The sequence below is a fragment of the Balaenoptera acutorostrata genome, chromosome 14 (assembly GCF_949987535.1).
Source record: "Balaenoptera acutorostrata chromosome 14, mBalAcu1.1, whole genome shotgun sequence".
In the NCBI taxonomy this organism is placed as follows: Eukaryota; Metazoa; Chordata; class Mammalia; order Artiodactyla; family Balaenopteridae; genus Balaenoptera; species Balaenoptera acutorostrata.
Window position 1 is genome coordinate 22,820,840 of NC_080077.1, and position 26,287 is coordinate 22,847,126.

The 26,287-nt window shown below is 35.6% G+C and overlaps 1 protein-coding gene across 1 annotated transcript in view; it reads right to left on the bottom strand.

The window, feature by feature from the left end:
* The window catches only part of ADGRG6 (adhesion G protein-coupled receptor G6), a 132,036-nt gene that overhangs the window by 25,978 nt on the left and 79,771 nt on the right, over window positions 1–26,287 (bottom strand). Inside the window, exons 7-17 of the mRNA XM_057528194.1 lie at window positions 21,360–21,445; window positions 18,086–18,138; window positions 17,008–17,070; window positions 13,117–13,259; window positions 10,238–10,349; window positions 8,835–8,899; window positions 8,029–8,239; window positions 6,798–6,969; window positions 5,290–5,430; window positions 2,896–3,015; window positions 1,196–1,241 (exon numbers count right to left, since the gene is read on the bottom strand). Coding sequence (XP_057384177.1) covers window positions 1,196–1,241; window positions 2,896–3,015; window positions 5,290–5,430; window positions 6,798–6,969; window positions 8,029–8,239; window positions 8,835–8,899; window positions 10,238–10,349; window positions 13,117–13,259; window positions 17,008–17,070; window positions 18,086–18,138; window positions 21,360–21,445 — 1,212 coding nt within the window. The remainder of the gene's footprint in view (window positions 1–1,195; window positions 1,242–2,895; window positions 3,016–5,289; window positions 5,431–6,797; window positions 6,970–8,028; window positions 8,240–8,834; window positions 8,900–10,237; window positions 10,350–13,116; window positions 13,260–17,007; window positions 17,071–18,085; window positions 18,139–21,359; window positions 21,446–26,287) is intronic.

The following is a 26,287-nucleotide window of genomic DNA, read 5'->3' on the forward strand; positions in this document are numbered from 1 at the left end:
CAAATATATATTTAACATAATTAATATTTAATTATAATTAAATATTATTTAACATAATTAATATATGAATTGATATATAATTTATTGATTTAATATATTTTAAAGTCAACTTCCATAAAAAGAATATTCCTTTTCAAATATGTTATATACTAACAAAGTCTCTAGAAATCAGCACAATTTTTTACCCCTTTGGTCAATCTATAGCTCTGTGAAGACATGAGAACAAAGAAGGTCAGCTTCCTTGGAACATGCTATTATGTACAAAGCAGTCATGCACAGAGACAACTTACTATAAATGCCTTTAACACATCTTATCTGACTTTTACGGTATGCTGTGGAATATGAACAACTCATATATTTGAAGAGTATTTTAAGATTACAAGGTGATATCATTTTTAACTATGTAGCTAGTAAATCAGGATCTTCTCAAAACTGCAACTAGAAACCAAACAACAACAAAAACTTCCCAGCTAAGATAGGAGTATCAAAAAAAGAGGTTTGGGACAACTTCAGGCTACAGTTCTGAGAAGCAGCCTGCACTGGCGCTTGTTTGATTGGGCCACCATAATCCCACTGGGGAACCCCAAGGGAAGGTGACCCTTATAGGGCAGAGGTGGGCGGTTTTGTCACTTCCCTTCCCTTCACAGACATTGCCACACTTCACACCTAGTGATTACCCCTTAATTCTGCCTTTCTCCCTTGACTGTCAAATGTCATTCTGGAGGCAGTTCAATTCTTTCAAGTAACATGTATCCATTATAACCATTCCTATAGTTACAATCCTCTAATACGATCTCCCCCCATAATCTGTGGTCTGGAAGCTGGATTTTAAATTGCAGGCCTTGTGCACATCAAATACTCTCCCCAGAAGTGTCCTAGAAGAATGTGATCAAATGTATATTGACATTCATCTAAAAGTAGCAATAAAAATGTATGCTATAGTTTATAAATAACTGAAATCAGAGGTGGTTTGTTTAAAAAAAAAGTCGTCTGCCTATTTCTTCTTGCAATGAATAAAAAGTTACAGAAATTAGAATTCACTTCCCAAGCTACCTAAACTAAATTTTGCAGCTCAGTTGCCCTCACACTTACATGGTGACTCACTCTAATTTGGGATGGAATTAAAGAAAACGGGGGTGTCTAACAATGTTGAAAATTCAGTTGTTATTAAGACAGCCAATATTTTAAAACTTACCATTTTTGTTCAGATCCCAGAAGGCACAGATGGGATGAGGCACTGCCTATATTAACATAAGAACAAACATGTGAAATTGTGTTTAAAATAAATAAAAAATCATACAATTTGAACATGGGAAAAGAGTAAAAATGCTAAGGTTTTCACAAAGAAATAGGTCATAATTAGTCACGGCAATATGACCAAAGAATGGCAGGCAGTTTAGGGGTTTGCTCTCACAGACTTCAAATGGAAATCAACTATAACTCCAGAGGAATCAGGTTACCATTTATCTGCAGGTTACTAATTATGTCTCATCATAAAGTGCAATTCTCAGCATTTAGCAAGGCTCTTTACACTAAAATTTCACTTCATCTTCAAAACTCTCCTTTATGACTAGGTATATGCCCAAAAGAACTGAAAGCAGGGACTCAAACAGATATTTGTACAACCATGCTCACAGCAGCATTATTCACAATAGCCAAAAGGTGGAAACAGCCAAAGTACCCATCAATGAATGAATGGATAAACAAAATGTGTGCATGTGTGTGTGAGTGTGTGTGTGTATGTGTGTATGTGTATGCAATGGAATATTACCCAGGCTTAAAAAGGAAGGAAATTCTGACACATGCTATAATATGGATGGAACTTGAAAATACCAAGTGAACTAAGCCAGTCACAAAAGGACAAATACTGTATGATTCCACTTATATGAGATACCAGAGTAGTCAAATTCATGGAGACAGTAGAATGGCAGTTTCCAGGGGTTGCGGGAGGGGCGATGGGAGTTGTTGTTTCATGGGGACATAGTTTCAGTTGGGGAAGATGAATAAGTTCTGGAGATGGATGTAGTGATGGTTGCAGAACAACGTGAATGTATTTAATTCCACAGAACTATACACTTAAAAATGGTTCAAATAGTAAATTTTATGTTATGTATATTTTACCACAATAAAAAATTTTTTATAGATGAAGGAGCTGAAACAAAGGAGGCCAAAGGGTAGAACAGGGAAGTCTCAGAGGTTTCGTGACAAAGCAGGGCTAATTCTTAGAGGACTTCAGTTCCAAGCCTTAGTCCTTATCAGCCAGCTCACTTCCCGCCTGCCTTCCTGCCTGCCTAATGGTCAAATCATGACTGGGACCCTCTATAAATCAGGGGAAAACCGTGGTTGGGCCACTTAAGACAATAAGAACCCCACATAATTTTATCAAATAAACAGATGACAGCAAGGGTAATGAAGCAAAAAAAAAAAAAAAAGCACAACATTTGCCAAGATTTTAGACAACTGCTAAGCTCTCAAAAAATGTCAACTCTCTCCTGTCTCTCCCATTTCCCTTCTGCTTTCCTAGTTTCAGTAATCTCTGACTTTAAAAAGACAACCAAAACCTTTAATGACACAACTGTGCAATGCATCTACATCTAAGTTAGCTGAAGTAATTATACATTGTTTCTCAAAAGGTGTGACTCTTTCCTTTACTCTTACTCTCCTTCAGATGACTGAATCCTAGACAAGACTAACTCCCCCCATCCCACCCCTGCCCTGCCGCCACTGTTCACCACGACATTACGGCACTACCTGACTAGCTGGTCTCGCCTTTGTGGAAAATTGCCCCCTGCAAAAAAAGTACTAGTTACTTCTAATCATATATTTTTAAAAAGGCCCCACCATTCTATCAAACAGTCTGCCTCTGTTCCATGGCTAGTTGCAGCTTTTCCTTACCTGAGTCCTTGTATGTTTGATTTTAATTCGAACAGGATCCTTCAGATCCTGGATCGTAATGTTTCCAATACTGCATGCCATCACATAACTCACTAAGGTGCCTTTCTTGGTTCCTACATCCTTTTAAAGAAAAAAAAATTGTGTATTAGTCAGAAGTACACACTTTTATTTTATTTTGGTGCTCCAAAATAAGCAATCTGTCAGCACTTTTTACACTTAAGATCTTCAGTTATAGAACATCCTGTTTATAAGATCAAATTGCTAGCTTTCCTGAAAGAGCTCTGCTATTTCCCTTATTATAATAAATACGTTGAGGGAACAGTATGAGCCAATGCTGTAAGGCGATGTTCATAAAACTTCATTCTTCACTGTTGTGGCTGATGCCAGCCAGTTAAAATCTGAAACAATGCAAACCCACAAATAATACACACTCATAAAAAGCTATGAAATAATTAGATCATTTCCCTATCCTAAAAAATAAATGAAGTTGTTTTCCTTTAGAGAAGTACCAAGGAAATATGGTGTGAAAAATAAAAATCAATTCATCTTTCATGTCCATGACAACAGTCTGAGTGTTTACTAACGTAAACCTAAATGTAATTCTACTGGATTAAAGCCCCACCAGAACTTTTACCATCTCTGACTACACACTTGTCGGCATCTGTAGCTTCTACTTCAAAGATAAGGATGTCAGGAAATCAAATTAGTGAATCTGTGCTGCAAAATGACTGGGACCAGTAGACTGTTTCTCCAGCAAGATCATCACCACTTTCTCCTTCCCTTTGTGTTTCCTGTTGAACCTCCTGAATTTCTCTATCACAGCTTATACATCAGCTGTTTTGGAATAACTACAGGATTCCTTAAATGCTACCTAGTTCTCAGCATCCAGAATATAGGTTTTTTATTACATTTGTGTGGTCTCTCTCAATAAAGTGGCTATGGCTTGGGGATACCCAGCCTTTACTTTAAAAATACTCTTATGCTGTTCCCTGTGTGAGGGGAGTACCATAGAACCCTTACATTTTTTTCACTCTGCTATAAATTTACTTTAAAAAACAAACATATGTTTCCTAATAATGTCGCTGATTGGGAGATGCCAAAGGAGAAAGAAATGATCGCGTGAGAAGATGAGACTCAAAATGAAACTGTGACAGATTCTTACAAAGCTAAGACTTCGCCCAACTCCTCCGGCTGGGCTCCACCTCTCCTCTCAATGGCCCCCTCCCCCCCCATTCACATCATCTAACACCTACTACATTTTTTGTATTATTATTATTAGTATTATTATTTTGGCTGCATTGTACAGCATGCAGGATCTTAGTTTTCCAACCAGGGAAACCTCTGCCCCTTGCAGTGGAAGCACAGAGTCTTAACCACTGGACAGCCAGGGAAGTCCTCTGGCATTATTTTTAAAGGCAACATTGTTATAAGCCTCAAATAACTTTAACAAATGCAGTTTTACGTGTTTGTAGCTATTAAATCCTTCAGAGCAATTGCATGTAATTACATTCTTAATCTACTCAAAATTTTTATATAGCTTGTTCTTAGAGCATTTGCTGATAACATTTTAAAATTTTTGAGTTAATGACTGTAAATGATTCCATGGTCCTCCTTTTACTTCCCTGTAGCCTCCTTTGCCATTCCTCTAAACATGACGTAGGGCACAAGTCTATTAAAAACATTTCTACTGGCTTTGAAACTTGCAGTTCTCTCTTACATAAGTCACACTGTTTGATATACACAGGTATCTTCAGTTTAATAGGTAACTTTTATTGAAAGGGCTCTGTGAAACTGCTCAGAACGAGTTGTACTTTCAAAGGCAACCAGAGGTCACCAGTGTTTGCTGGCAGGGGACTTTCTAGTATCTGGAAATGATGCCAATAAAAATGATAATATGTGCTCAGCACAATGCCACCCTACTCAGGGGATGTGGGAAGGCCAAAGGCCATTTGAAATACTAATGGGAAAACTGATTAAAGCCAAGAATGCTGCTCATTATGTAAACAGTGCTTCCTGCTGAATTAAAAAAAAAAATCTTTCCTTTGGCACACAATTTCTTTAACTCTGAAGATCTAAATTGCTGGAGAGCATAAAATACTTAACAAAAGAAATAATAAATAATAACTTCTCCACAAATTCCATTTCTAATTGTATCATGCAAGTCTTAATCTGATTTATTTAAAAACCTTAAACGAACACATCCTATTAATAAGCATATAATTATCTAAAATAAAATATTTAAAGTTATGTTAAAATTTTTCAGTTTTGAAAATACAGTAGATTAATTTTTCTATACCTCTTGATATATTTTCAAGAAATCTGAACTTTTATCTTTCCTTTTGAGCAATGAAACTCAATTTACAAGTGAAAAATAATAATTTAATGAACTCTTACCTGGAAAAGTCCAGTTTTATTGAAGAAAGTAAACTGTGCCCTTTTAACTAATACAGAATCTTCTTCACTCAGGTTCTCAAGTAAGTTTGGAGGCAAAATTACAGAAGCCAATGGATCCATTTGTCCACTCCCAAAATCCATCTGTCATATACACAGAGTATGTCAGGTGAATAATCATATTTAAATTGCAGTAATAACTTTACTCCACAGGAGAGCAACTGCCACATCAACTTGGCCAGGACCAGGGCTCCCCTTTACCTCCGCCAGAGTCACTGCCCTCAAGGCTGAATCCCTTACAGACAAAGGCCTGGATCTCATTCGCGTTTTGCAAATGGGGCAAAACGGGATATGCACCGACTTTAACTAAACACAAACTGAGAAATCTATAAATCAGTTGCCATTTTCAAGTATAAGAATTAGATTTACACTTAATAGATTTTGAGCTTTTCTCAAAACACACTACCAGAAAAATAACTACCAGAAGAAAAAAAAAAAAAGGCGAGTTAATTTGTTTGATTGCTGAGAATGAGTATCTTTGCATAGAGGAAACAGCTGAAGTTTTATGAACATTCTTGGGTACCATTTTTACTGAACCCACAGATCAGGCTAAAGAGTGTTTTCCTGCAAATGGACTTGAAATGAGACGGAGGCTGACCACATTTTCACTCTTAAAATGTGAAATAGAATTACCCAAAAGAGCCTTTGGTCCAAAGTAGAAAAATAAGTTCTTCCTTATATCCAGATTTTTAAAAATATTCTATCTTGGTTTATCTCCACAGTTAAGAAGCATTAAATGCCACTTATGTGTTCTCCCACGTCAAGGGTGATGCTTCAATCATTTCATTTGCCCACATGGCTAACACTGTCCAGCACACAGTAGGAACCTGAAAATTATTTGCTGAAGTGTCACTTGAGCAGGTCAGAGAGGATCTCCATTAATCTGGCCATAGCTTTCCTGTTCAGCCTCATCATCATCTGCCATTCCTAGCCTTCTATACCATTGGTTCTCTAAGTACAATCCTCATACCAGCAGTACCAGCAATATCTGGGAACTTGTTAAAAGCGCAAATTTTGGAGATCCACTCAAGATCTACTAAATTAGAATCTCTGGGGAGGGGATCCAGCAATCTGTTTTGATAAGTCCTCCAGGTGATTATAATGTAGTTTGAGAACCACTGGCAAAGAGAATATACCATGCATCTTCCCACCTTTGGGTCCTTAATGTGACTTCTTTTCTGATTGAACAACTCCCCATACCCCACTCTCGATAGGGTGGCACTCACTCATAATTTAATGCTTAGTTCCACTATGACCTCCTGTAGAGGGTCAACTGAAAGTATACCTCCTCTCTGCATCCACATGCCTTATGGTTACTGCTGCTGTTAACCTTAGCCAAACTTCGGACTAGCCTTCTACCCCTGGAACTAAGATCTCATTGCAGTAGCAACTAGCAGGTGATCAGAGATTTTAATTCTTCTAATTAATTAAAGAAACCACTGGCTTATTACCTGGAAATATGATTCATTATTGCTTGGAAGACCAATGCTAAAATTTGAAATTTCACTGGTCTCTGGGGACACAGATGATACTCCAAGAGCCAAATTCCGAGTTGTGATATTCACATGTGATGTGCTATGTAGGTCTATCTTGAAGGCCAATTCATCAATTGTTTTTAAAGCTCTAAAGAAATGACAAATAATACCACTGTTAAGCGACACATTTTAGGTACTTGCACACATGTGATTTCCTGCAGGACAAAAATACAAACCAAATAAAATTGTCCTTAAACTTTTTCATCTTAACATGAATACCCACAACATTCCCCCAAACCACAATAACATCAGTTAAAACACTGAATCGTAGTGATAAATGCATCCTTAAGAGAAATACGTGCTTTAAGAAAAAGCAACAATTCAGTCATCCTAAACAAATATTCTGTTTTTCATCTGTTTTAGCCTTTCTTTCCTCATATGAAAAATACCCTTCCTACTTCATAACTGAGTGAGAATCAAAGGAAATATTATGATAAAAGTATTTTTTGAATTGCAAGGCCCTGTAAAAAAAGTTTGTAATTGTTATGTGCATAAGGTAAGTTAAGGAATACATTTTAACAAAGAGAAAATTTTCATCAAAGAAATTTGGTTGAAAGGAAGGAAATAGAAAAAATTAAATATCTTAACACTAACACGCTAACTGAAATAATTGGATACAAACTGAATTGTGCAAAAATAGGTATATTTCACCCTGCCCTAGGCATTTTCATTTCAGAAGTATAACAGTCACAGAGGCGTGGCAGTTCTGTGTCACAGTCTGTAGGATAGTGACCTACAGCAACCAAGTTATGCCTAAAGCATGTGAGCTGAATGTTTGCTAAATGTCCCCTTTGCAAGCAAAAAGAAGCGTCATAAATTTATATGTACATATAATAGTTTATCTTTTGAATTAACACCAGTTAACATTTTTCAGATGTAAAATGAAATACCAATTATGTCTTTCTGGGACTATTTATATTATCTATCCAGATCAACAATCTCAATCAATTTGTAAACTATTTTCTCAGAAAACAAAAACAGAACTTTGAAGTTCATTCTGTGAATGATCTTGGGAAATATCAATGGATCTTCTAGAGATTTAAATTATGAAAGCTGGGCACCAAGTATTCAGATCTGTGAGAAATTATATAACATGTGTATCCAATAAATTTTACTCTCCAGAAGAAAACAAACAAACAAAACTTACTCAGAAGAAGACTCAAGCAAGTCTCTGTCTGGACTGGTTAAGATATTAGAAAATATATTCATTAAAGTTGAGCCAAGCGTTATATCAATGTTTTCTTCTTTATTTACAATCCTTTTGACCTGTTCTACGATGCTGGTGATATTGGCTGAGTTTAACGTCTGCCCATCACCAGTTAAATTTAAAATCTGATTGGCAACTTCATTTGCTTCACCTAAAAAATGGCAGAAGAACAACATACAGTTTTACCTGTGTATTATGAGCATTTCCAGGAATCCAAAACATAGTATGGTATTTCACTTCATAGTAAAGCAGCAAATCAGGTTTCCTGTGTGTACCCCTTACCACAATTTTAACAGGACAACAGTATTTCTTTATACTCAGAAACTAATTTCTCTCTTTAGTAAGACACAAATTGTGCTTTTAAGCAGCTTAGGTAAATAACTTGGAGGGACCAATATTCACAAATGGTTCTAAGAGAGATACCCCCAGAATCACTAAATAAGTATATATTTGCTGCTTAAAAAAAATATAGAACTATAAAACATTGACACAAATTTCAATTTATATATTCACTTCTCCAAAATTTTCTTACTATTTTTAATCTCCTACAGAATGAATAGAACAGAAAGTCAGAATGAGGCAAAACAGTATTTTCTATCTTAAGTGAGTGAAGCAATCATTTGCTTAGCTTTTAATATTACAGTGGTATCACAGAACAGAAGAACATGTCTGAAGAGACTGAAAATCGTGAAGCTCGAGGTCATCTCATTTTGCCTTTGAAAACTGAAGACAAATCTCTCACTTACTTGAGCAATTGGAGATATCAGGAGGCCCCCAGTAGGCTAGAGATGTGTTGGCAGGGTCATGATGACTATAAAACAAACAAACAAAAAAGGTATTTTAAATATTTGGCATAAATGACACTATAGCTGACAAAATTACTTAATAATAAGCTTTAGAATTTCCCTTAATATCTAGGTAAGTTTCATTTGAAGATAAGACTATAATACATTGACATAAAACTCATACTAAAAGTTCTTATTGGAAAAAGAAATCAGGTGCATGCATCAGGGAAACAAAATACTAGCAATAGCCTATTGTAACCTAGGCTACATCAGGTTACTAAGGTTAAAAGCATAGTTGGTAACATGGATCAAGTACTGCTTTAAGAACTTTCCAGATAAAATCTCATTTTGATTTCACTTAACTCTGTAAAGCAGATTATAATCCACATTTTATAGATGAAGAAATAGACTTAGCTAAATCAAGGAATTTTCCAAGGTCTCACAGCCAGGAAGAGGTAGAGCTACAATTCAAATCCATGTCCGCAAGGCTCTGAAGCCCCTTTCTTTCCTCTCCACCACGTGTCAAACCAAGCAGTGGGGGCAAAGTATTTCTATGTGGGCAGTTTCAGTGTCTGAATTTCCCTGCAAGAAAACTCTAACCGAAGGGGGGTGGAGGGTGAGGAACTAGATTTGACTTGTTATTCGGTGAATCCTCTGCAGTCAACCTGTCTGAGGTTTCCGTTCAATATTTAGGAAAAATCCACACCCTAACAGTCTCCACTAGCAGACTGCCCTAACCTGGATCTTGTCTTTATTCTCTTTACTGTCTCTTTCCCCTTCCAACAATAACCACTCCAAAAAGTTAAAAAGACTCAGAATGTCAGATGTATGTTATGAGGCTGTGAGTTTGTTCATCCACACATAAGGTACTTTGCTCTAGAACCACCCTCTGGTTTCCAAATTGCTCCGTCTTTCTTTGGAGAAGCCTAAATTAGCATGTTGCTTGGAGAGAAAAAAAAAGGCTTTTCTTGGTAACCTACCTGTCTCGTCTTTACCTCACATGGATTTGACATACACAGAGATTCCCGCTCTTCTTTCCAATTAATATACACTACAGGGGAACTATGGTGCAACACCTGTAACCCTGGGAAGGTAGGTTACATGGAATTTGCTGGCAAGAGTCAGGGACTTCCCAGGTGGCACAGTGGATAAGACTCTGCACTCCCAATGCACGAGGCCCAGTTTCGATCCCTGATCAGGGAACTAGATCCCACATGCATGCCGCAACTAAGAGTTCGCATGCCGCAACTAAGGAGCCTGCCTGCCGCAACTAAGGAGCCCATCTGCCGCAACTAAGACAAGGCACAACCAAATAAATAAATAAAGTAAATAAATATTTTTTTTAAAAAAAAAGAAAGTATTACCATGTCCGTGAAGCATAGAAGCCCGGCTTCCCTGGACAGGGAGCATTGTATACAGAAGGTTGGATGGCCGGCCATTTATAGCCTTTGGGGTCCTCATCATCATGACATATACCTATGAGAAAATACGAGAAATATTAACCTTTTTTTTTGAAATTAGAGGTGCAAGATGAGAACAAAACAACAATGTTGGTAATTAGGTATTTATTCCATGCAATACTAAAATACTAGGTTTTTATGTTCAGAATTTGTAAAAGTTTAGAAGTTATGAAAAATAAACGTTAACTACCTTTCATATTTTAAATCACATGTTACGAAACTATCAAATAAAAAAACACACTTATGCAAGTATAAACATGAAACTTACAATATCATTCTAATGTAAATCATTAGTAGATAAAATTAGTAAAACAGAGGTTTATTAAAAAAAAAAAACACTACGTAAAATGAAAACTGTCCAGAAATATTCAAAATGTAATTTAATCTTTTTCAAAGGGGAAAGCCTATAAAATAGTGCCTCAATAGTGTTGTCATTGAGTTGCCAGCATATTTTATGGAAACATTTTCTAGCTGCTCTGAAAGCATCTCTGATCTGGAAATTTGCTGGGGGAATGACAAGAAGACGCCTGTAGGCCACACATCCTAGACATACGCCTTCATCTTCAAATCATCCCACCTGTTGTTTGAAAACTCTCCAAGTGAGTTTTATGACATAAATGATTCAGATTTTACACTTAAAAAATATCAAAACAAAAGCACTATAACAACAGCAACAACAAAATCTCGTATTTCAGTACTGAAAAATAGTAAGTTACACTAAGACTACTGGGAACCAGTATTGTACTCACCAACTGAACATTTAAATAACTTTCCTATTTATATTCTGAGTTTTTTTTCCAATTGGTGGAAATTTTTCTTCATAGACCCACTTGCAGAAGAACAATAAAGTATAGAATTTAAATGAAGTGGTATAAATTACTTGTCTAAGTATGCAGAGAGAGCTGTTCAGGGATTCCTCAGCCTCTGAGGACAGAGATAAGGTTGGTTCTCATGAGGCTCCTTTGTCACGTACAAACTACCATTCGTCAAGCTCCTTCTCTGTGGAGACCCTTCTGCGTGAAAGGGCAGCGTCTGTACTCTGCTCATCCCCAAGAAGCTCTGTGTATTAAATAAGCAAGCGTTTTCCCACAGAGGCTCAGAAACTGCTGTTGTTGACGACGATAATGATGATTTGCATTCTTTAACCTCAACGAGTTCCTTATACAGCCATCCCTCAGTATCCTCCAGGGACTGGTTCCAGGAAACACAGCCCCCAACACACACACACACACACACACACACACACACACACACACACACACAAGATAACAAAATCCAAGGAAGCTCATGTCCCTTGTGTAAAATGGTGTAATATTTGCAATAACCTATGCACATCCTCCTGTACACTTTAAATCATCGCTAGGTTACTTATAATAACAAATACTGTGTAAAAGCTATGTAAATAGTTTTAAATATAATGTATATTTCAAGTTTTGTTTTCTGGAACTTTCTGAATTTTTTCCCCCAAATATTTTCGATCCAAGGTTGGTTGAATCTACAGATGCAGAACCCGTGGAGATGGGGGGCTGACCGTAACTGTGTATGTTGACACATTAGAGATGGGTGGTTTCTCACAGAAGCAAAGATGCCTGCTTCTTTATTACATTGTGATTCTGGCCTCAGTCATAATCATGCTCTTAGAGGCTGAGGAATAGCTGCTTCCCCCACTTCAACCTCCTGCATGTGTGTATAAGGAAATGTGTCAAAGTTTCCCTTTCTTTTGAGCTCTACTAATATACCTAATCAACTGTCATCATAACATTAGAATGATAACTTTACTTTTTGTTATCCATATTTTGATCATTTACTTTTCTAAAATATGCCCATCAAGCCTCATTCGTTTATTTATTCAGGTATTTAAGGGCTGGGGGATATGCTGGTTGCTGGGGGGAGGTAGGAAGTGAGGGTGTTAGAAAAACAAGATGTGTTCTCAAGCCAGAGGAAATTCCTGTTTAAAGAAAATGTATATATGAACACAAACAAGTCCAGTCAAATTCAAGGGTCTTCTAATGTGTACAGTGCTCTAGATCTGTGGACAGCTTGAAGTGGAGTCTCCAAGACAGTGATATCTATTCGTACATGATGATGTGAGAAAAGGCTTCATAGGAGAGGTGACTTTGGACTGTCCTTAATACTATATAGGTGATCATCAGGTGGGCAGTGAGAGGAGAGGAGAGAAGTGTGGGCAAAGACAGAGAAAAGAGCACTGCACATCTGGGGAGGTGCTGGAAGCACCACACCTGTGGCTGGAGTTTAGGATGTGAATGGTGTCCAGGTGAGAACTGAATCTAGGTCCAGGATAACTCCCAGATTTCTGGCCTATTCCAGCAAAGACAGTGGTATCATTAATGGAGACAGAGAACATAAGAGATGAGGATGTTTCATAACAAGAAATAGTCTTTTATAAGATTTACCTCATTAGAGATCCCAAATGCACACACACACACTCTCTTTATTCCTAAAGTTGAAGCCAATTCTGGTCAAGATTATCTTGGCATTTTGCTCATGTTCTTAGTATTTTCATAATAGGTTCCTAAAATAGGGTATTAACTTTCATCTGCCACTTTCATTCCCTTGGATTCACAGGTATCAAGGTACTATCTTTTATGCTAACCTTGTCACCCATTTGTTAACAATGTCACCAATAGGATGAATTTCATCATCAGAAAAAATAGCTTTAAATAAGCAAACACACAAAGGAAGAATATTTTTGTTGTCGTTTCAATTAAACCTGGATAGTAGTCACATAAAACACATACTATAAAAAAATTAAAGGCACTCACCCAGTCGCTTCACATTCACTCTATGTAGCCTCAAGCCCTCATCCAGGGACTCATTATTTCTTAAGAGCTTCTGCTGAATGGTTCTTCCTTCTAAATCGGGATTGTTGGTAGCATTGTAAACTAGAAGGGCCCAAATCGCCAACCTAGGAAAACAATTCAGATAGAACTGTTGTTGGCTCTATTGACCAGTTGGTTGTTTTTGGGGTGGAAAAATAGAACATTTGGATATGGTAGTAAGAGGGTGACCATAAAGTGCTGAGACTGAAGAAATATGCCAAGGCACTCAAAGACTTCTGCCACTGCACAAATTATAATGTTAAAATAATCTCAATATGAATAGATTTTATAAGATACTGCCTGTATTATCTATCATATCACCCCATATCTTTTGAGAAATACTTTTTTTTTTTAATTACTGAGATTTTTTTTTTAAAGATTTATTGATTGATTGATTGCTATGTTGGGTCTTCGTTTCTGTGCTAGGGCTTTCTCTAATTGTGGCGAGCAGGGACCACTCTTCATTGCGGTGCCCGGGCCTCTATCGCGGCCTCTCTTGTTGTGGAGCACAGGCTCCAGACGCGCAGGCTCAGTAGTTGTGGCTCACGGGCCTAGTTGCTCCGTGGCGTGTGGGATCTTCCCAGACCAGGGCTCGAACCCATGTCCCCTGCATTAGCAGGCAGATTCTCAACCACTGCACCACCAGGGAAGCCCCGAGAAATACTTTTAAGTAATGTTTTACAGCACACATGCAAGAAAGGCCATACTTGTGGTTAATTTCACATTGTTTCTTTAAAGCAAAAACTAAAGTTTTTCAAGAAAAATTAGAATTTCAACTAATCTGATTAAACTTTTAACTTTTGAAATTATTAAGTGTTATTGTTTACAAATACATTGCAATTTCTCCAGAATTGTGATAAATGATTTTCTAACTCCATGAAGCATTTACTAGTACTTTGTACACTGAAAAGTTACAAAATAAGTACTTGAAATTCACTCAGTGATTGGTCAGCATATCACTGAAGAAGTTTATAGACTGCCTGAACCTGTATGTCTTTAAAAAGAAAATATCTCTATGGGAAGCAGAGACATATCCTAAAAGCCCCACCAAAACTTTGGTTCTACAATTTGAAGTAATATAGTTTTCTGTTCAATTGTAATCACAGCTGTAGTCAAGAGCAGAAATCAAAAGATGCCAAAGTGAACTCAGTAGAACTGTTTTACTATGAAGTCCTCAGTGGAGAGGCAGTAGCATATTTTATTTATGAAATTCTGTGGGTATCAGTATAAACGAAATAGAGTATTAACATATTTGTGATGCTTAAAAAAAGAAAAGTAAGTGAAATATTTGCTATTCAAGGTTAGGTGAAATTTAAAAGTAGCCCTATTTTTTCCCTAACTATCTGTGCTAATCTCAAGGACAACATACTTCACAATTCTCATAATTCACTCTGAAAAGCTATTTATCTCTAAAATCATTTACTGCTTAATGTTCATATATGAGTCATATTTCAGGGTGAGACAAACATAGATGTGAAATATAATGGTGAATTGTGATAGCTTAATAATTTGTTCAATGGCCTATTAAAAAAAAAGTATCCCTTGATTAAATTATTGTTGGAAACTAACCTTTGCCACTCCAGTAACTGAGAATTTATAGTTGGGAATATGACCTTTAACTTCCTTTGAATATTGAGAACACAGTACAATGTGGATGGTACTGACCCAAATTCAGCAATTCAAGAATGACGGTGCGTTTTCACAGGTCTTATCTGTGTTGCTTTCCTCTCTCATCCTGGAAACTGAAACTGTTTTATGGTTCTGTAAAGTCCAGTTCTATCTGTTGTTACTATCAATTGTTCTTTATTTGAATAAACCAGTCTCTGCAGCTTTGGTTTCCTGTCTGTCTAGGTAATAGAGTATGATAGCATTATCTAAAGCTAGGGTCCGTGTTAAGTGTTACAATCCGATTGAAAGAAAAGGTTGGGAAAAAAGCGTGTGTGAAGACTAGTAGATTGTTGTTTGGACAAAAACTATGAGATACTATAAAGGATCATCCATGAACATAAAAGAAACAGCGAGCAGAAAGAAAGAAAGGGAGGTAAAGCCAGTAAGAACAAATTTTAAAGCAATGCCGGAGTTCATACCAAAGAAAAACAAAATGTGTAGATTTTCCCATATACAGTGTCTAAGTTCATTCTCCCTATAATTTTCTGTAAAATTACCCATTGGTTTGACAGACAGGAAACTGAGATTCCATGAATTTAAATGTTTTTTGAACAAGAGTTTCTAAGGTGCTGACATATATTCATGATGGCTGATTTTAGTATTGTCAGGTAGTAGAAGAATCACGTTAAGTGGGACTACAGCGTGGGAGCACAAAGTCAGAAATCCTGGCTTTTCATATTGGTTGGTTGATCTTGGGCAATTCACTGGGTCTTAGTTTTGTCACTGGTTGAAAGGGCAGGTTGTTTACCTGCCTTATCTATGTCAGGGAGTAATTGCGAGAGGGAAGCAAATGAGCCAGTGAATGTGACAGTGCTTGGAATCATAAAGTGCTGTGCAAATGTAAGGAGACACTGTGATGAAGGTTACAATGATGATGATGAGGAGGATGGGGATGATGATTATGCTTCCAAGAAGCATTGGTTTAATATATTTATACTTCCGAGAAATATGTTATTTGGCTCTTCTTATAAAATTGCACTGTTAGAATCTCAGTCTGAGCCCTCTGCAGAGGGTATACCATTGGAGATACCCTGAACTAGGGCTGCCACAATTGCAAGACAAAGTGTCCAGCAAAGGGATCCAGATAATTGCTGGATCCATTATTCAAGGCTCAATATGATCTAGCAGTAAGGTTTGGAAAAAAGAAATTATTTGCCTAAATAGAGGAGAAAAGTCCTGTTACCATCAAGAATACAGTGTTAAAATACATTAAGTACATTATTTGTTCTTTAGATCACAAAGGAAAAGGAACAATTCCAGAAAATAAAAAACAACTTTCCCTAACCAGATGGCCCAATCCAGTCTGTTGAATACTTACAGAAATAAGTTTGAAATATAACCTTAAACACGTGTTTTTCTAATGCCGAATAGAAAAAGAAAAAAAATAAGAAAACTCTCTAGTCAACTCTCATGTGAAATTTTATTACTAGCTTCTCATAGTAAGAATGTATCACTTGAAAAGAGATATATTCCATCATTATAGTTGTAAATACATAATATTAATTCAGTCAATTGAAACTGAGTAAGAGATGTGAACTTTTGCTTTCCAACTAATTTTTTTATTCTGCGGAGATGCAATATATTACCTGAACACAACTACATTTATTTCATTTAGGAGTTTCCATTATTTTTTAAGAACAGTTGGCCTTTAAGTGCCAACTGATTACATATGGTAAACATATCCATTAAATTACCTGCCTGCATAAGTCATGACCCTGATATAAATTTAAAAATGAAGACTTAAGAAAATTAGCTGATGGCTTTGAATGCTGAAAATATTTCAGCATCTATTACCCATATTATTAGATGCTATTGTACATAAGTACCTTACTTGAAATAACACTATAATTATTTTCTTTCTTTGAAGGTCTCTGAAATTTCAAATAAGAGGTAATTGGTTATCATAAACTGGAAATACTAAAACTAATAAATGTTCTACTTCTGAATTATTTTTTATCAGATGTACATTTCTACCCAGTCTGCTATATTACAGTTTTAACTACAGAGAAAAAAGACTGTCCACTAGAGCTAAAGACATAATTTAAATGTGCTACTGGATTGAAATGTTTCTCTCCTACCTCACTGATTTCATTTCTCTACCAGACAGTCAAAACAGAGAGCAAGGGAAAAGATGTTACATTTTCTGCAAGACTTTGTCAGCATTACCTTTGATCATTCACAATGCTTCTCCTCACTTTAATCTTGTCCTCTCCCGTGCTCAGGTGAAAACTAAAAATACAAATAAGTACATTCATTATCAACTTCATCTGCTGCACGATCAACAACAAGATTTGAGGACGTGAGAGAAAGAGGCAGAAAGGACATTCTAAGTCAGTGTTTGCAAATGTGTGTTCTGAGGTCCTAGTTCTTTCATATGCCTGAGACAAAACAGCTCCATGGCCAAATAAAGCTTGACAGCTACGTGCCTTCTCTCTCTCTCTCACTCTAAGATTCATGAAGCATATCAGTACACGAAAGAACCTGAGATGCTTGGATATACAGAAATTTGCTTCAGTTTGTTTAATAATTTAGCTCCTGAACTAATTTGACTTTTTGATCCCTTTTGCTGTGTTATTACATCTTTTAGGTTCACAGAAAACATGTTTAGGGTTCATCAAATACACTTTAGAAACTAACTTAAGTATAAAACTGTAAAAACAAGGTGCAGAGGAAGACAGGTAAATGACATTATCTGCTAGAGATTCAGTGGAGTGTTTAAATATAAGATTAGTGAAAGATAATTTTGAAAAGCCAAGTTGCAATCAGACTGTAGATATCTTGTAGAAAAATGGTCTCCAAACTGGGGTGCATGCAACCCAGGGGGTGCTCTAGATGATCTACTGGGGTGTGAGAAGCAACTAACAGAACTTCCATTTATATTTAATTATCCTCTCAGTTTATGATACATTATAACATAATATATTGGTTAAGTAATATACACACATGCATATATACAATTTATTTAAAATCACAAATATATTTTGGAAGTACAAACTACATTTTTAAAAATGATTGGGATCTACAATCAAAATTTTTAAAACCATTGCTGCATCATTGAAGTTTTTGTGCAAAGAAATGATATAATATAGAGTTGTTTTAGAAAGATTATGAATATGGTGTGTATGTCTGTACTTACATGTATGTGTGTGCAGGAATAACCAGAGAGAGAGGGGGAGAGAGAGAGGGAGACAGAAGTATTAAATTAGACACTACTTTTTATTTCTCAATTTATTCTGTCATTTACCTGATATTAACCACATAAACAGTATAGTTCCAATTCTGGAAGGTTGAATTGAGCTGAAAATACAATAGAAAAGGATAAGTTTGAGTAATACTTTTAAATAATTTTTTAAAAGAATTTAAATCCAGTTTCTTCTCTCCCATAAAGTGTTAGTGAAATAAGACCCTGGGAAAATTCCGAAGAGCTAGAGCAGTGAAAGAAAGTACAGATAACAGTTACTAGACCACTGTATGCCAAGAACCTTACAACTGTTATTTCCTTCATTCTCACAACAACTAATGAGATAGGTATTATCTGCACTGTCCTCCCACACATTACACGAAGAAACTGAGCTTCATAGAGATGAAATAGCTTGACCAAGCTGCAACTAAGAAGTAGCAGATCCCAGATTGGAACCCAAGTCTGGGCTGTGTACAAACGCTATACTTTCGTCTCTAGCCCATGTTATAAAGGGCTTTCTCTGTAATGGGCCTTCAAATTAGCTGTAACACTGAAAACTTAGCTCCAACAGGGTACACAGGGAAGATGAGCACAATACACACCTTCCATATTCTTCATTCAACAAACACTGAAATGCATTAACATATGTTTTTCTAGCAATTACCATCTCATAAGAATATTAGTAGTAAGAAAAATTATAAGTTAACAATATAAACCTTTAAAGAAACAAAAAAGTTCAACATTATGGGGAACTGTGTTATAATTGTTATGTGGTCATTTAAAAATTTTTATGGGTCTCAGCACCAGACTTTTTAATGAAGCAATGGATTCCTCTCAATATAAATAAAAACCTCCCATATGCATTGTCTAATACAATCACAAAACACCATTTCTTTACTGACACTAAATTCTCTTACTTATATATCTCCTCCAAAGAGTTTTTTAGGTCTCGTTTCATACACACATTTAGCCTTCCTTGTAAGCATTTTTAAAATGAATGTAAATTCTAGGAAATTCTGGCAAGAAGCATTAAATTATTTTTAAATTATAAATAGTAATAATATGAAACAGGGACACCACTTATATTTTCCTGTTATCAAATATCTGCTCTGGTATCTTACACCTTAACGGAAAAGTGTCCATTAAAGTTTAGCTTCAGATAAAAATGATGTTATGTTGAAAACCACGCATGAAATAAACATAAATGTAAAATTATACCTTGTCTAAAGCACAAACTTTCCAATGAATGCTAATTTACAGAATTAATAATATTAGAAGTGGTTCCTTTGAGAATGAAAATAAAGAATTTTATATTTTGACTAACACAACATTGTAAATCAACTATACTTCAATAAAATAAATTTAAAAAATAGAAGTTTACTTTTGAAAACATTCTGACTTTAAAAAAGCAGAGAGAAGAATGCTGGAAAGAAAACAAGATGCAAGATTATACTCATTCAGTAAAGCCCTTTCTTGCCTTTAAAAATAAGACTATGTTTTCCTACCATTCTTCAAATATCTATCTATATCAATATCTATCTACATATAAACATATATATGTATGTATAAAGTTTTATCACCACTACCTCTCATTGTATGGTTTAACTTTCTTTTGCTACCAAGGACACATTTATTAGACAGCTACCATGTACGAAAACCTATTTTTGTTACTTCAGAATGTATACCCAAATGACAAATGACTTTTTTCACAAAAATTGTCTGAACTGTAGTAGTACATAAAAACAGTACACGGTCCCACAGTATGCTGTAGATAGGACATAAAATAATAGAAAAAATAGAAACCTATGGAAAGTTAAATTTTTGATATTGTTATAGAGAAGAAGAAAATTTTTTTAATCCTTAGGCTGTATTTGTAAGAAAAATAAGAAAATAAAATGCTTAGGGTTTTTTTTAATTGGCAATTACCAAAATTTTCACCAAAGAATACTGGTTAAATCAATTATAACCCAAATATCCATCAGCAGAAAACTTGTTAAATAAATGACTAGAGAGCCACATAATGGAATACTGTACCCTGTTTTTTTTAAAAAAAGATAAGGACAGTCTCTGTGTACTGATATTGCAAATCTGGCAATAACAAAAATAAGTACAGTGTGGAATGATGCGTGCAATATGCTACTTTTAATATAAAAGGAAAAAATAAGAATGTATAGTCATTTTCTTTTACATTCACAAGCAAGTTCTTGAAAAACCCAAGAAAAACTAACAGTGATTTCTGTGCAGACAGGTTGGCCTCCAGGCAGATGAGTGTCAAGGATGGTGAAAGATATTCATGATATGTCTTTTTTTTTTTAATTAATTAATTTATTTATTTATTTTTGGCTGTGTTGGGTCTTCATTTCTGTGCGAGGGCTTTCTCCAGTTGCGGCAAGTGGGGGCCACTCTTCATCGCGGTGCGCGGGCCTCTCACTATCGCGGCCTCTCTTGTTGCGGGGCACAGGCTCCAGGTGCGCAGGCTCAGTAGTTGTGGCTCACGGGCCTAGTTGCTCCCTGGCATGTGGGATCTTCCCAGACCAGGGCTCGAACCCGTGCCCCCTGCATCAGCAGGCAGATTCTCAACCACTGCGCCACAAGGGAAGCCCCATGATATGTCTTTTTATACTTAGTGGTTTTTGAATCAAACACTCAATTAAATAAAAAAATAAGAAATGTAATTTTATAAACAGTGCTGAACAAATGAATTAATTCATTGCTTGTTCCAGCCAACACCTGAAGATAGGGCCCATCTCCCAGCCTCTGTGGGAGGGTAGGAGCCTAACTTCGATAGGTACCAGTTAGCAACCCCAGAAGGGTTTCTTATGGACCAACCACCCCTCCCACTTTTTTGTAATTTTTCACTTTCCTGACTCTGTTCAAGCCCCTGCCATTCCTCCTCCCTCCACCCTCACTGTTCCTTTAAAACCCGCAGTCACATCTGCACAAATCAGAATGGGGCTCAGCACGTTCTCCTACTGTCAGTGGTTACTGAATAAAATCTGCTTTCACTGCTTTAAAAAAACAAAACAAAAACAAAGTGCTGAAAATGTATGGATATAACAGTAAATAAAGATACCTCTCAAAATACTTTTCCATTTGTGGGGCACCTTTCTTATTTGACATAATAGTCTATTAGGCTCAGTTTCTTGTCCTTATTCAAATGTATCTCTCTTTCTATTCAAAAGTGCAATATCTCACTTATATATCTATACATACATTTATAATGAATAGTATCTATGTGTCAGTATGATCTGTGGATTCAGTTAGAAAGTAGAGTCTTTTCCAGATTTCCAGAGATTAAAGGTTTAACGCCAATAAAGAAATTTTACAATTCACTTACCCATTCGGCCACCTTGCTCTGTACTTTTACCTCGGGGTGACGAAGGATGTTTTGAATCTCTATGAAAATTCTATAAATAATTCCATCTGTCCATTGGAAATAAGATTTAGTCCATTAATTATATTTTACAGTCATATACTTATCAACTTACATTTACAAGGACATGATTTCATACAATTTAAAAGAAACGCCTTCTACATAGGTACAGAAAATTTACAAGATATTTTAACTTCATTCTCATTGACCTTTGCAACTTTTTAGAAATAGTTATCATTTAGTTTACTCTTATGAAGTCATTGCTTCTAAATTATCACCTGCATATGTTTCTTCGTATTTTTTAATTCTATAGAATTCTATCTCCTGTATGTAAAATGGTGATTTTTCAGGTACAATTTGACTTCTTGTAACAAAAAATTATCCTTTTTTTCTGTATTACGAAGAATGATAGTTTGGAATGTGAAAACTTGAGTAAGATGATGGGCAGAACTTAATTTGGAAAAGAACAGGCATCACATATTTTTGGCCCACAGCCCCTTATCATCTCTGTCCTCTTTCCCCTCTCCACTAAAGCAATTACTTCTACTAAGTTATTGGGTTGTATTTCACCAGAGTTTTTATCAAAATTCTATAAATGTAGTCATTTGTATCAAGTAAAGGGGGAAAAAAGAAAGAATATTTGCAGATGGAATTTTAACTGGACTCACTTGCTTTTAAAAGAAAATCCTATGTCAGAAGAGGTTCAGCTTTTTTTGGCAGGGTGGCAGGGTGCAATCTTTAAAGTAGTCTGCCGTATATATATATTTTTTTTTCTTTTTTTTTTAAATGAAAATCAAACTGACCAGCCAGGGTTTGCTAAATCTCTCTCTATGTGTGTTATAGGGTACCTTACTAAAAGTAGCTAATCAGAAAAGAACTTTTTAAATATGGTAGATTATATAGAGAAAAAAATATTGATTCTTCATTATTGTCAATCAATCATCTATCTTCATGCTTACAAACATGAGAAAAGTATGCATAGAAAATGTAAAAGTATATAATTAAAACAATGGGAAATAGATTTAATGAAGATTTGGGGGAGGTAGTAGATAAAAGTACAAAAGTATGCCTCTGGGAACTCCTAAATCTACCAAAATGCAAATTCCAGTCACACTCCTAAAGGAGTGTTTTTCCACTACAGGGGTCAGAAACTCATGCTAAAATAAATCGCCACTCCCAGGTGTAATAATATAAATCTATGAAATTGGTACAAGTCCAAGGATATTTAGTTTAATTTATGCATACTATTATTCCAGCTTCTAAAACTCTTAAGGTATTTTAATGATCCTGACCTCATGTTCCTTTAAAAAATATTCTGAATGAAAAATAATTCCAGGAGTATATTTAAAACAAATGATAATAATTCAAACCAAAAAACAAACAAAAGAAAACTTGTTTACACTGGAACTCTCATCATATCAAATCATGGACATTCTGAATGAACGAGAGGAAATTCAAGTTGCAGAAGTCCAGGATTCTATATTGATGTCAGGATCCGAGGGATATTTTGGGCATGTTCCCCGGTGCCAATAAAGTAACTGACAAGCTACCACTAGATGGAGACCTAAAGCATGTGTTTATGTTAGGAGTTGTATTCCTTCCCTCTCAGGAGAATCCTGCAAAATACTAAAAATCAGTATTTTTAATCATTCACATTTCTGAAATTTTATGGAAGCATCCAAACGCTTAAGATGTTTTTCTTTAAATTTAAAATATTTCCACACTTTTTTCCCAATTCAGTTTTTATAAATAAGAAAGACATTACATATCAGAGTCAGCCTAAATCAGTTTATAAATATATGACTCTCCCTAGAGTCACATTGCTTATGCTAAATAAAATATGTGAATATACCAAAGAACCTACCCCTAAGTGTTAGAGATTATCCGGTGCTGTGGATCATTTTCCAGTAGTCTCTCTTCAGAAGCCTCAGAATGAGGTATTTATATATTTAGCAAAAATTATTCAATAGTGTCTACTGGTTATACTTATTTAAACTTTTTGGATAATGTAGTCAACAAGTAATCCTAAGAAATGTCCAAGAATGAATTGTCAAAGCAAGATAAAATGTCCACTGGAGGGGACATTTTGGACTGCAGTGAAATAATTCTCTCAAGCATTACCATTAGAGAGAATGCACAACTAAGACACACTGATGCAGGCTTTTCCCTGTCCTCCTAGTAGTCAAGTTGCCTTCTCCTATAGATGTAACAACTCACATTGTGTCTCAGTAGAAAAGCTATTCACAAATCTTCATATGTTCCAGACACTTCAAAAGATGTATTGTCCTACTAATGACATCCAAGCCTGAAGAATTTGTGATAGACTTTTTTCCAATTAGATAACTCGTCCAGCCACACAAAACTTCCAAGTAGAAACCATTGCTTGCCATAACAGATGTGGTATCAAAACATGTTCCTGTCTGTAGATCTTTCTCCAATTAGCTTTCCCTTTTTTTATCTTCTTAACACTCTCCTGAGAGTTTCTTGAAAGATATAGAAATGACAGACACTACTTTATTCTCCATTCAAGGGTATGAAATATAGGTTTGAAAAGGTAGGCTTTAAAATATACATTTGAAAAGATAAATGTTAAAGTATAAACCAAATGTTATTTTAGATTCAAGATTATTTCTCTGAACTGGTGATGTGGCAATTATAGTATGACAGTGGCATTTATAATATGACTGGAGTCCTGTTCATCCTACACACATGATTTCTTTAAGATACTTGGCATATAAAGCTAGATTGATTGTTGGGTGCACACAAATATCCTGAGAGTGAATTTTTTTGAGTAGTCAAACGTATGTGAGAAACTAGAAGCAATGATACAATTTGCACTTGTAAGTTAGGTTTTTAGAACAATAATAAGGACTAACAAAGTTAGTTCCTTACTTGGATTGCTTGTGCTAACCTCACAAAAGTCTAATATTCAGCAGCAGTACAGTGATGTTTCAAGCATAGAACATATGATTTGGAATGGAAACAATGATTAGTCCAAGAGCTTTTCTTGGGAATGTAATGCAGAAGGCACAAAGGTTATTTGTAGGAATACCTAGATTATCTCTCATATACTGAAATATCTGTTTATGAAAAGTAGCTTAGAAGATAAGATTTTCTTAGTATATAATCTGAAGTATCAGATAAAAATCCTATTGAAAAATAACAGAAAGAACTTTACACAGGGGGATAGGAACATTTTACAAAAGCCAGGAAGATAAATTTGATTGATACACTGAAAAAATATGTCTGATTGCCAAACAGTCTCAATCCCTCTCCCTTCTGACACCAGCATATCATGATTGACGAACTCAGTAAATCTCTTTAATAGTCCAGAGTTTAAAGGACTAGATAAGGTAGATAACAGATTTGATAGCTGTATAGCTTTCTTACAGTGAACAAAACAGGGTTCCCTAATATATCAGATCATAGGCCTGAGAATGCTTACTACATCAGTTTCCCAAGGAATAAGAAAAGTATATTTGAAATTGTTGACAGTACGTGAATAACCTTAGATAGTCAAGGACATGACACTAAATCCCATTTATTCACAAGGTAAACAAGAAATTCTCTTTTCAATTATTTCAAATTTGACTACTCCAAAGAAAAAAAATCTTAATTACAGTGTATCTCTAACCCTTTGTTACCCTCTCTTTTTAAAAAGATAATGAAGGCTTTAGGTGCTGAGATGTGAGAAGGCAATAGGATACAGAGAGAATTCAACAGCATTGTTTTCATTACATTTACTTTCACTTTTCACTTCTATTTTATTTATTTTATTTATTTTTTTATTTTTTTTTCACTTCTATTTTAAAACAAGTAGTACTGGTTTCATTTTACAACAGTGATATTAATTTATTTATATGAATATAAATGTTTAAGTAAAAAAGTGAGTCAATTTAGGGGAAAGAAACTATTAAATAAATAGTAGAGGTGGTTCGAGGATGTGGTAAAATGGTTCAGATGGTACATAAATCTGAGTACACAATTTTGAGACTATTTCTAACACATGATGACTTTCAAATATTTTTAAATATTTTTAAGTGCTAGGATTACATTTTTATCAAGAATGATCTGAATTAGATTTTTTTTTTCTTTAAAGTGGCTAAGTCAAACCATTTTAACCGATTCTAACATTTGCTTGCTTTGTTGAAACTCCAGTGAAGGTTATGACGCAGAGAGAGATGGACTGAACAAGGCTCTCTTCAAGAATGTCAGAAATGACATGGTTGAGTGAATACAGCTCCACTCCACCAAGTCAAGGACTCTGAAGCATCATGTAAACGTTCTTGGGCAGCAGAGGATGTGCCAGTCCTAGAGGGAGAATGCCACAGAGGCTCTTTGTGGGTTCATACAAAGAGTGAAGGACTTAGTCAGAATTATAATATTCCCATCTACTGGCTGGGGTCCATATGAACTATGCACTGGAAATTTCAGCTGCTGTTGCTTTCTTGGGGATTGTTGGAATTTTTGCTCCATCATAAATCTCCTTGGTGTAACTACCAGAATAACCATGAACGCTTCCCTGAATCGATGTCTTTATATCCCGAATGAAATTTATATCTACGTTTCATGGAAAATATTCCATACTTCCAATTTAAATGTCCTTAAATGTACAGGAAGTTGATGTAACCCCCAAAGCCAAAAGAAAAAATGAACTATGTGGGTTTCTTTTCTCTGGGTTTTGGTCCCTGGTGATATATTACAGATGTCTTGGCCTTGCAGGTTAAATGATTGGGGTTGAGAAAATTCCTTTGTTTCTTTTTTTTTTTTTTTTTAATTTATTTAATTTATTTATTTTTGGCTGCGTTGGGTCTTCATTGCTGCGTGTGGGCTTTCTCCAGTTGCAGCGAGTGGGGGCTACTCTTTGCTGTGGTATGCGGGCTTCTCATTGT